Here is a 12,433-nt window from a genome sequence, read left to right on the forward strand (position 1 = left end):
GGATTTGGCAACGAACTTCTAGACTATTAGAGACTTTTTTTTAACACTTAGAAAAGACAGAAGAAACACATCACTCTTCCAAATGACGTTTCTGGAGAGCAGCAAGCTAAGGAAGTGCAACACTGCCTATACTCTTCAAAACGTGCAGACACTGAGTACACGAATGTGACTGCTTTCTGCCTAAATGTTCTTTCAGGAATGCCATTACCAGTGATACTGCTGAGATCTAGCTAGTTCTTAGCCCACTGCTACTCAGAAAGCTTACCATATAGAGAGTGTATTTTTTAAATTGCATGTATACTTACACCACAGATGTGACGTTGTTAGCCAAAGAACTTTCATAATATGGGATACCTTTACTAATCACCACACTGATTTGGCCACCCCACATGTTTGACACTACTCCTGCATGCACACCGGCCATGCACAAGGGCGAGGACTTCAGGGGGGGAAAAAGAAAAGATGTGTTTTTAATTTTCTCTTAATGATTCATAACAAGACACTCTACTTCCTCGAGAAATCAGCTAATCTAGGCAGTTTCTTCATAAACATAGATTATTGGTACTGTAACACAACAGAGTTTTAGCAGACAAAAAAGAATAAAACACGTATTACTAAAAAATGTCTTAAAAAAGTAAAAGGTAAGGATATATAATTGACACACCTCTAACTACTCTGAAGTTCTTAAAAAAATAAAGTTATATCACAACTTTCAAATAAGTTTATATCTGGCTTACATCTCTATATCCATGAGGAATTGTTCCAGATATCTCAGCAAAAGGAAGCAGACAACCAGCTGGGCAGTACTTACTGAGAAATGAAAACAAACAAAAGGTTACCTAATGCTGTATTTTACAGGGAAGAACCATCTCCCCCAAACATCACATATGTATTTTTCAGTTCAAGGCGAATACCATAATCTCACTAACCCAAAAGAATCGTCACCCTGAAAGGACCACCAGTTCTTTTTTTTTTTTTTGACACAGAGTTTCACTCTTGTTGCCCAGGCTGGAGTGCAATGGTACCTTCCTGGCTCACTGCAACCTGTGCCTCCTGGGTTTCAGAGATTTTCCTGCCTCAGCCTCCCGAGTTGCTGGGATTGCAGGTGCATGCCACTACGCCTGGCTTATTTTTGTATTTTCGGTAGAGATGGGGTTTCACCATGTTGGCCAGGTTGGTCTCGAACTCCTGACCTCAGGTGATCCACCTGCCTTGGCCTCCCAAAGTGCTGGGATTTCAGGTGTGAACAACTATGCCCGGCCAGGACCACCAGTTCTAAAAAGCCCTTTCAGATTTTCTTCCATCCATACATATATGATATGTCTTTACTCACACATTTATAACAATTTCCTTCTTATTACACACTGCCTTGATTATTTTTTCATAACGAATGGTAGATGTGTTTCTACTGTAAGACCTATTCATCAAATTTAAGAGCTACATGATACTCTATTCTGTGGATCAATTTTACCAGCCCTCTATTGATCCAATTTAAGCTGCATTAAAAGAGATGCATTCATTCATGCAGCCGCCCATCCACCCAGCACATTTATTTGAATGTCTATTATGCTGTCTGTTGAGTGTTTGGTGGTAGTAGGTATTGGATTTACAAAAGTCAGACAAATACTGCCCCTGTTCTGAGTTTACATCCCAGTGGTAGAAGACATTAAACCAATACTTACGCAAACAATTGATTTTGATTCTGCTATGAAGAAAAGGCACATTGAAATAACCAGAAGAAATCTAACTTAATACAAGTAACACAGTAATTCAGTACGGTTAATGAATTGCCAGGTAGCACCCTACATGCTTCAGGTAATCCACATAAGGACTCTACGGAGGAGATGCTATTGTTGTCCTCATCTCAGGAAACAGGGAAAGTGAGAAACTGTTTGCACATTTCACACAGCTAGCAGGTGGCAAATGGGCCCTGGAGTCTGTGCTGCAATGCAGGACTCTGTATTGCCCCCAGTCAAGGAATGGGGGTAGCAGGGTGGGGCTCCTGGGAGTGAAGCCTCAGCAGTGAGCTAAGGGACGTCACCAGAACAAGTGGTGGGAAACGCACAGCAGTCAGACGGAAGAGCACGAGGCAGGACAGCCTGGTGTGTGTCTGGAAGTGAGGACAGCAGGGCAAGCAGGTGGCAGAGAGCAAAGCTCAGGTTCGTTAGCAAACAGACTGGACAGACGGGCAGGTAGTGCAGACGCTTGTAGACTATGGTGAGGAGTCTAGAATATATTTCTAAGTAAAAATAAGAAGCCGGTAAAGGATTTTGACAGCTTTCATACATAATCTGATGAGTATTTTTAAAAAAGATTATTCTATTTATTATTTATTTATTATTTTCTGGAAAGAAAAGAGATCGTGAGGAATCATGAGTGGAAGCTGGGACGCCATGAGGCGATAGTACAGCATCCCTGGAAAGGGATAATGGGAGCCTGAATTTGTGGGAGATCATGGAGCTGGAGAGCGGAGGCAGCGCAGCTGACTCTCTGGCTGGGCAGTCTACCATACACTGATGCCAGGGTTATCCCAGCTAACCAGGGTCCCCTTCCAATGCTGAAGAGGGCACCCTTCCCACACAGAATCATTCTTGAAGACAAAATTAAGGTTCTTGGGGAGTGGTAGTTTGGAAGAAGTTAGCAAGATGGGTTTTTTTGTTTTATTTTGTTTTTTTTTGCTGAGACAGAGTCTCTGTTGCCCAGGCTGGAGTGCAATGGCGCGATCTCGGCTCACTGCAACCTCCGTCTTCTGGGTTCAAGCAATTCTCCTGCCTCAGCCTCCTGAGTAGCTGGGATTACAGGCACGTGCCACCATGCCTGGCTAATTTTTGTATTTTTAGTCGAGATGAGGTTTTGCCAGGCTGGTCTCAATTCCTGACCTGATGATCCGCCTGCCCCAGCCTCCCAAAGTGCTGGGATCACAGGCGTGAGCCACCACATCCAGCCGCAAAATAGGTTTTCAAAGATGCGAACAATCTGCCAAACAGAGAGGAGGCAAGCGATTCATGGCGAAAGCTCTGCGAGCTCAGAGCAGCGCAAATGACTCAGAGTCATTTCAATACGGAGAACGTAAGAGAGAACGGCACGAGGACTGCTTGTGAAGGACCCACAAGACCAGGTTAAGGACACTGGACCGCTGTTCTTTTATCGTTACAAGGAGTTTCTCAAGATTTTTAAGGATGGTCAGATATGTATTTTGAAAACAACTTGGCAGCAGTGTGAATGGCAGAATAAAGCCAGCAAACAGAAACAGGAAATCGATTAGAAGTTGTCCAGGCAAGAGACAAAGGCATAAAGCAAAGAACAGGAGTAGAAATGGTACTTGAGTAAGAACGCTGGATAATTCTGTAACAGCCAAAACCATGCTCTTGCCATTTTCTGAAAAGAGATAAATACCTTTTCAACTTTTATTAGTTTTGCCAGATTTTGAAGAGCAACTAGTTCTACTTTCAAAGCACATTAAACGGGTACTTTCATTTTGCAGATCTAAATGCTATGATTAAAGCAAAATGTAAACATGCAACAAAATGGCTTTAAATAAGCTCTAATTTATTGATAGTCTCAGAACAATGATATGTATCACACAATATGCATTAACCCTAAGCACATACAGAATGACAATGAAGAAGTGAATGAAGAGTAACATTTAAGAAAAAAAATCACAAATATCGTCATACCTGAACTCAGGTTCCAAAAAATTGGATGCAGTGTCCAAACAAGTAATTAGATCTAGAAAAACAAAAATAAAAAACTGATTCCATTAATATACAAGATTACTCTTGCTGAAACCTCAAATGTCTCAGAATCCCAAACTGTAAGTACTGCTCTAAGTTTCAACAATCTCAATGGCACTGTCAAAATGGTACTAAAAACTTAACCAGTCTTTCTTAATCACAATTTCTTTCTGATACTAAGTTTCTTGATTTTTGGAGCAATGTCTCCTCAATACTATTTACTACCATATCATCTCAGGAAGTCATATACCATATATATGTATATGTATATTTATATATACAAATATATATTTAGAATATGCATAGATAAGTAAAATTTATAGCCTTAAAGTGGCTTCTGTAAAATACAGCTCCCCAAACACACACACACACACACACACACACACACACACACACACACACACTCTGTCTCTTTCTCTCTCTCTTCCTGGTTTTTATGTAACTAAAAATGATCCTTTGCTGTTTATACACAAGAAAAACAATGATAAAAAGAAAAAAAGTGAGTTAATTTTATGGCTCTATTAATAACTGCTACTTAAAATCTGGTCCAGAGACAAAACCGTCAGCATCAGCATCTTCTGGGAACTTAGCAGAAATTCAAATTCTTGAACTCCATCCAGATTTACAGAATCTATGGGGGTGGGGCCCAAAAATCTGTCCTAACAAGTCCTCTTGGTAATTTCTTAAGCACACTGAAGCTGGAGTAGCATTGCTCTAAATAAACAAAACTTCTAAAATTTGACATTTTCTGCCTAGAAACCAATATATCAGAACAAGAGCTAATCTGTCTCTAATTAAGATCAGGTTCATAGCCTATGTAAAAAGTGGCGTTGGTTAAAAACACATTTCAGTGGCTTCCTTCTGCTCTTACGAAAGAGAGCAAAGCTTTCAACACAGCCTGCAGTCCTGCGGTGCTGGTCTTGTCTTGCTCTGCAGTCCTGTGTGTCCTGTGTGTACCTATCTTGGCTTCTCACCACCCCAGCCTTGTTTTGGTTCCGCTGGCACAAGCTGCTGTCTTGACTTGGAAGGCTTTCCCACTACTCCTTAGCCTGGCTGATTCCTCTTTAAGAGCTCGGCTTCACTGTCACTTGCTCACAGAAGCTGCCCCTTTCCTTCACAAGCCAAATTCCTTTAGCACATAGTATGCACTTAAGTTTTAATCAACGGATGACTATTCTGTGTTCTCACAGGTAACGTGTTATGGCAATATGTAAGCCTGACTTTCTGATGTAATTATGGTGCTACAGGCAAAATCACTCTATGAAGCCTAGTCCTGGGACAGAGCCTGAGGCTGTTTGTCTTCACCTTTGTATTTCCAGCAGCAATAACAGCATATGGTATATAGGAGGCTTTCAATGAACATTTATGCAATCAATGGATGAATAAAAGTTTCTGATCATCAGCATGTTTGGCTAAGTCCAGTCATTTACTAACCCGCAGAGAGGAAAACCTGGAAGAAGACCCAAAGGCAATCACAAAAGTACGTGATTTTACACAGAAATGCTTGGCTAAAGAACTGTGTCAAGGGTAGCCAATATGCAGATGGAGACAGCTCCTAATACGCTGAAGATTATGTAAATGTTTGTTAAATTAACGGCTACCACAGCAAGCACAGGATAATCGATCATTTTATTCTACGATTCTGAAGAACTTCTGTGTTTACTACTCAACTAAAATGTGTCTCGAACAAGAACTTAACACCCTGTGTTGTACCAGTAGCAAAGTGGTATTTTCAAGGCAACTGTATAAATTAATATTTATAAACCACAGGCATTCGAATGATAGTTAAGCTAAATCCAACTGCATTTTAGGAATCTAAGAAGATAGATGCCTAAATAGGGGTTCACTACTACCTAGTTGACCAACCAGAAGAGCAGACAAATTCAATTACCGGTACTCTAGTTATTCCTGTCAATCTTTGCACAGCATCAACAAGAATCAATTTTCCACTTTGTGCTCCACTAAAAAAATGTCCAATTCTAAGATTAGAAGTTAAATTTCTAAGATTAATAGCCTGGGATGAAAGGTACTGTGTGGTCCAATATGGCACTTAAATCACAAGAAGACTGCCAGCTGGCCCCATTACCTTCCGGCCACACGCCAAAAAGCTGGTCAACTGTGGATAATTTGATCAGAACAGGGCTTTGGTTCTAAGTCCACGCAGTGCTGAGACGCCAGACTATGCCATGCAAATTGGCAACTTACTGAACTTGCTCTCAAATTCCACGGGAGCTGAAAAGAGCTCTCAAGGAGAAAAGTAAGAATTCAAAATGGACAGCTACAAGGAGAGCCAAGAAGACTGAAGACAAAAAACCCTAAGCCCTAAGTACACACTTTGATGTTTACAACTTTACAAAAGCAAAGAAAACAACATCAAAGAAAGCAGGCAATTAAGCTTTAAAATGTCTTTCTTGAAAATTTTTCTCAAGTAAACAGCCTTCTAGAAACTTGTCATTACTACAATGCTCCCAGTTAATAAGAACACAGCCTAGTTCCAAAATAACCACCTGCCCCAGAGATTTCTGATAGCAACGTGTAAGTTACCATAATCAAAGGAACAGAAATGAAAGTCTAAAAATAAACCCACAAATTTATAGTCAACTGAGTTTCAACAAGAGTGCCAAGACAATTCAATGGAGGCGGGGGGGGGCGGGGGGAAGAATCATCTTTTAGACAAATGCTGAGGCAACTGGATATCCACCATGCAAAGGAGTTGGCCGCATACAAAACAGAGTGGATCTAAACTCAAGAGTTGAAACTATAAAACTTTTAGAAAAAAATATAAGAATATCACAACTCTGGATTAAGCAGTGATTTCTTAGATAAGACACCAAAAGCACAAGCAAACAAAAATAAATTGAAGTTCATCAAAATTATAAATGTTTGTACTTCAAAGGCCACCATTAAGAAAGACAGACACAGAATGGGAGAAAACATTTGCAAATAGTATGTCAATGGAAATAGATGTATCTAGTATCCAGAATATATAAAGATTATCATGTGGCATTAAAACGCCAAAGGAGGCCGGGCATGGTGGCATATGCCTGTAATCCCAGCACTTTGGGAGGCTGAGGCAGGTGGATCATAAGGTCAAGAGATTGAGACCATCCTGACCGACATGGTGAAACCCCGTCTTTACTAAAAACACAAAAATTAGCTGGCTGTGGTGGCACATGTCTGTACTCCCAGCTACTTGGGAGGCTGAGTGAGGAGAATCACTTGAACCTGGGAGGTGGAGGTTGCATTGATCTGAGATCATGCTACTGCACTTTAGCCTGGTGACAGAGCAAGACTGCATCTCAAAAAAAAAAAAAAAAAAAAAAAAAAAAAAAAAGACAAAGGAACCAATTTAAAAAACAGACAATGGATATGAGCAGACATTTCTCGAAGAAGATATACGAATGGCCAACAGGCACATAAAAAGATGTTCAACATCACTAGCCATCAGGGAAATGCAAACTGAAATCACAGTGAGACACCACCATACACCCATCAGGATGGCGAAAATAAAATACATAACAAGCACTGGCAAAAATGTGAGAAACTGGAGTCTTTATACAGCACAAGTGAAACTGTAAAATGTTGCAGCTGTTTTGGAAAATGGTTTGGCAGTTCCTTAAAACATTAAACACAAAATTAGCAAAACACCCAGTAATCCCACTACGAGGTATATGCCCAAGAGAATTAAAAACCCCAAAGTTTGTACACAAACGTTCATCAGTTGACAACTAAACAAAATGGGGTGTGTATACACATACAATGGATGACCATTTGCCCATAAGAAGAAATGAAGTACTGATACATTTTACAACATGAACTTTGAAAACATGCTAACTGAAAGAAGCCAGTCACAACCAGCCACATATTATATGATACATCTATATGAAATGTCTCGAACAGGCAAATCTATAGAAATACAAAGTAGGTTTGTGGTTTCCTAGGACTGGAGGGGTTAAGAGGTGAGAAATGGGGAGTGCTACTAACTACGGAAATTCCTTTGGAGTGATAAATATGTTCTAAAATTGACTATGGTCATGATTGCACAACTCTGAATACACTGTAAAAGTTAATGAATTGTATATACAGATATTTTATTATTTAACTTCAACTTTTATTTTAGATACAGGGGTACATGTGCAGGTTTGTCACATAGGTATACTGCATAATGATGAGGTTTGGGGTACAGACCCCATCCCCAAGAAAGTGAGCGTAGTACCCAATAGGTGGTTTTCCTTTTATTTTAGGTTCAGGGGTATATGTACAGGATTGTAATATAGATAAACTTGTGTCATGGAGGTTTGCTACACAGGTTATTTTGTCATCTAGGTACCAAGCCTAGTTAGTACCCCACAGCTATTGTTTCTGTTCCTCTCCCTCCTCCCACCCTCAAGCAGGCCCCAGTATCAACTGTTCCTCTCTAGGTGTCCATGTGTTACATTTAGCTGTCACTTATAAGTAAGAACACGTGGTATTTAGCTTTCTCTTCCTTAGTTTGCTAAAGATAATGGCCTCCAGCTGCATCCATGTTCCTGCAAAGGGCAGAATCTCATTCTTTTTCATAACTGCATAGTGTTCCATAGTGTAGATGTACCACATTTTCTTTAACCAGTCTACCATTGATGGACATTTAGGTTGACTCCATGTCTTTGCTATTGTAAATACTGCTGCAATGAACTTAATATGTACATTTCTCTTTATGGTAGAGCAATTTATATTTCCTTGGGTATATGCGCAGTAAAGGGATTGCTAGGTTGAATGACAGTTCTGCTTTTAGCTCTCTGAGAAATTACCAATGGTTTCCACAATGGATGAATTAATTTACACTCCCACCAGCAGTGTATCAGTCTTCCCTTTTCTCTACATCCATATGAGCATGTATTTTTTAACTTTTTCATAAAAGCCATTCTGACTGGTATGAGATGGTATCTCCTTGTGGTTCTGATTTGTGTTTCTCTAAGGACCACTGATACTGAGCCTTTTTCTTATGCTTATTGGTTGCATGTGTCTCTGCTTTGGAAAAGTGTCTGTTCACATTCTTTGCCTGCTTTCTTTTCAAATATACTTTTCATTGTACTTTAGTATCTGGGATACATGTGCAGATTGTGCAGGGTTGTTGCACAGGTAGACACATGGCAATGTGGTTTGCCACCTCCATCCCCCCGTCACCTATCTCCGGCATGTGTCCCCATGTTATCCCCCCCCAACTTCCCTGCCCTCCACTGTCCCTCCCCTAGTTCCCCCTAAACAGACCACAGTGTGTGATGCTCCCCTCCCTGTGTCCATGTGTGTTCTTACTGTTCAATACCCGCCTATGCAGTGCTTAGTTTTCTGTTCTTGTGTCAGTTTGCTGAGAATGATGGTTTCCAGATTCACCTATGTCCCTACAAAGGACACGAAGTCACCATTTTTTCTGGCTGCATAATATTCCAAGGTGTATATGTGCCACATTTTCCTTGTCCAGTCTATCACTGATGGGCATTTGGGTTGGTTCCAGGTCTTTGCTATCGTAAACAGTGCCGCAATAAACATGTGTGTGCATGTGTCTTTATAATAGAATGATTTATAATCCTTCGGGTATATACCCAGTAATGGGATTGCTGGGTCAAATGTAATTTCTATTTCTAGGCCCTTGAGGAATCGCCCACTGTCTTCCACAATAGTTGACCTAATTTACCCTCCCACCAACAGTGTCAAAGTGTTCCTATTTCTCCACATCCTCTCCAGCATCTGTTGCCTCCAGATTTTTGAATGATCGCCATTCTAACTGGTGTGAGATGGTAACTCAGTGTGGTTTTGATTTGCGTTTCTCTAATGACCAGTGATGATGAGCAGTTTTTCATGTCTGTTGCCCTCATATATGTCTTCTTTTGAAAAGTGTCTGTTCGTGTCTTTCGCTCACTTTTGAATTGGTTTGTTTTTTTCTTGTAAATCTGGTTTAGTTCTTTGTAGATTCTGGATATTAGCCCTTTGTAAGACGGGTAGATTGCAAAAATTTTTTCCCATTCTATTGGCTGCTGATTCATTTTAATGACTGTTTCTTTTGCTGTGCAGAAGCTCTGAAATTTAATTAGATCCCATTTGTCTATTTTGGCTTTGTTGCCATTGCTTTTGGTGTTTCAGTCATGAAGTCCTTGCCTACGCCTATGTCCTGAATGGTTTTGCCTAGGTTTTCTTCTAGGGTTTTTATGGAGTTAGGTCTTGTGTTTAAGTCTTTTATCCATCTGGAGTTAATTTTAGTGTAAGGTGTCAGGAAGGGGTCCAGTTTCTGCTTTCTGCACATTGCTAGCCAGTTTTCTCAACACCATTTATTAAACAGGGAATCCTCTTCCCATTGTTTGTTTTTGTCAGGTCTGTCAAAGATCAGATGGTGGCAGATGTGTGGCGCTGCCTCTGAGGCCTCTGTTCTGTTCCACTGGTCTATATCTCTGTTTTGGTACTACTACCATGCTGTTTTGATTACTGTAGCCTTGTAGTATAGTTTGAAGTCAGGTAGCATGATGCCTCTAGCATTGTTCTTTTTGCTTAGGATTTTCTTGGCTATGTGAGCTCTCTTTTGGTTCCATGTGAAGTTTAAGGTGTTTCCCAGTTACGTGAAGAGGGTCATAGGTAGCCTGAGAGAGATAATGTTGAATCTATAAATTACTTTGGGCAGTATGGTCATTTTCACAATATTGATTCCTCCTAACCATAATCATGGAATGCTTGTGTCCTCTTATTTCCTTGAGCAGTGGTTTGTAGTTCTCCTTAAAGAAGACCTTTACTTCCTTTGTTAGTTGTATTTCTAGGTATTTTATTCTCTTTGTAGCAATTGTGAATGGGAGTTCACTCTTGATTTGGCTCTCTGTTTGTCTGTTTTTGGTGTGTAAGAATGCTTGTGAGTTCTGCACATTTATTTTGTATCCTGACACTTTGCTGAAGTTGCTTATCAGTTTATGCAGATTTTGGGCTGAGATGATGGGGTCTTCTAAATATACAATCATGTCGTCTGCAAATAGAGACAATTTGACTTCCTCCTTTCCTAACTGAATACCCTTTATTTCTTTTTCTTACCTGATTGCTCTGGCTAGAACTTCCAATACTATACTGAATAGGAGTGGTGAGAGAGAGCAATCCTTGTTTAGTGCCACATTTCAAAGTGAATGCTTCCAGTTTTTGCCCATTCAGTATGATATTGGCTGTGGGTTTGTCATGAATAGCTTTTATTATTTTGAGATATGTTCCATCAATACCTAGTTTATTGAGAGTTTTTAGCATAAAGTGCTGTTGAATTTTATCAAAGGCCTTCTATGCATCTATTGAGATAATCATGTTGTTTTGGTCTTTGGTTCTGTTTATGTGGTAGATTACATTTATAGACTTGCCTATGTTGAACCAGCCCTGAAACCCTGGGATGAAGACTACTTGATCATGATAGATAAACTTTCTGATTTGCTGTTGCAATCGGTTTGTCAGTATTTTATTGAAGATTTTTGCATCTATGTTCATCATGGATATTGGCCTGAAGTTTACTTTTTTTGTTGAATCTTTGGCGGGTTTGGTATCAGGAAAATGTTGGTCTCATAAAATGATTTGGGAAGGATTCCCTCTTTCTGGATTGTTTGAAACAGTTTCAGAAGGAGTGGTATTAGCTCCTCTTTGTATGTCTGGTAGATTTGGCTGTGAACCCATCTGAACCTAGACTTTTTTTGATTGGTAGGCTATTAATTGCTGCCTCAACTTCAGCCCTTGTTATTGGTCTATTCATAGTTTCAGCTTCTTCCTGGTTTAGGACTGGGAGGGTGCAAGTGTCCAGGAATTTATCCATTACTTCCAGGTTTACTGGTTTATGTGCATAGAGTTGTTCGTAGTAATCTCTGATGGTAGTTTGTGTTTCTGTGGAATCAGTAGTGACATCCCCTTTATCATTTCTTATTGCATCTATTTGATTCTTCTCCCTTTTCTTTTTTATTAATCTGGCTAGCAGTCTATTTTATTGACCGACAACCTATCATCAAAATTGAAAGAACTAGAGGAGCAAGATCAAAAAAACTTAAAAGCTAGCAGAAGATAAGAGATAACTAAGATCAGAGCAGAACTGAAGGAGATAGAGACATATAAAACTCTTCAAAAAATCAGTAAATCCAGGAGCTGGTTTTTTGAAAAGATCAACAAAATAGATAGACCGCTAACCAGATTAATAAAAAAGAAAAGGGAGAAGAATCAAATAGATTCAATAAAAAACGATAAGAGACATCACCACTGATCCCACAGAAATACAAACTACCATCAGAGATTACTACAAACAGCTCTACTCACCAATAAACCAGGAAGAAATGGATAAATTCCTAGACACTTGTACTCTACCAAAACTAAACCAGGAGGAAGCTGAAACCCTGAATAGACCAATAACAAGGGCTGAAGTAGAGGCAGCAATCAATAGCCTACCAACCAAAAAAAAGTCCAGGTCCAGACAGGTTCACAGCCGAATTCTACCAGACATAAAAGGGGAGCTGGTTCCATTCCTTCTGAAACAGTATCAAACAATACAAAAGGAGGGAATCCTCCCTAATTCATTTTATGAGACCAACATCATCCTGATACCAAAACCAGGCAGAGACTCAACTAAAAAAGAAAACTTCAGGCCAATATCCATGATGAACATTGACGCAAAAATCTTCAATAAAATACTGGCAAACAAATTAATATTTATCAACAGTGAA

At 39.8% G+C, this 12,433-nt stretch overlaps 1 protein-coding gene across 1 annotated transcript in view; it reads right to left on the minus strand.

Annotated features, from left to right (window-relative positions):
• The window catches only part of DCBLD2 (discoidin, CUB and LCCL domain containing 2), a 91,962-nt gene that overhangs the window by 23,013 nt on the left and 56,516 nt on the right, over positions 1-12,433 (minus strand). Inside the window, exons 4-6 of the mRNA XM_039477277.2 lie at positions 3,678-3,729; positions 738-810; positions 306-439 (exon numbers count right to left, since the gene is read on the minus strand). Coding sequence (XP_039333211.2) covers positions 306-439; positions 738-810; positions 3,678-3,729 — 259 coding nt within the window. The remainder of the gene's footprint in view (positions 1-305; positions 440-737; positions 811-3,677; positions 3,730-12,433) is intronic.

Source organism: Saimiri boliviensis, chromosome 8, assembly GCF_048565385.1.
Source record: "Saimiri boliviensis isolate mSaiBol1 chromosome 8, mSaiBol1.pri, whole genome shotgun sequence".
NCBI lineage: Eukaryota > Metazoa > Chordata > Mammalia > Primates > Cebidae > Saimiri > Saimiri boliviensis.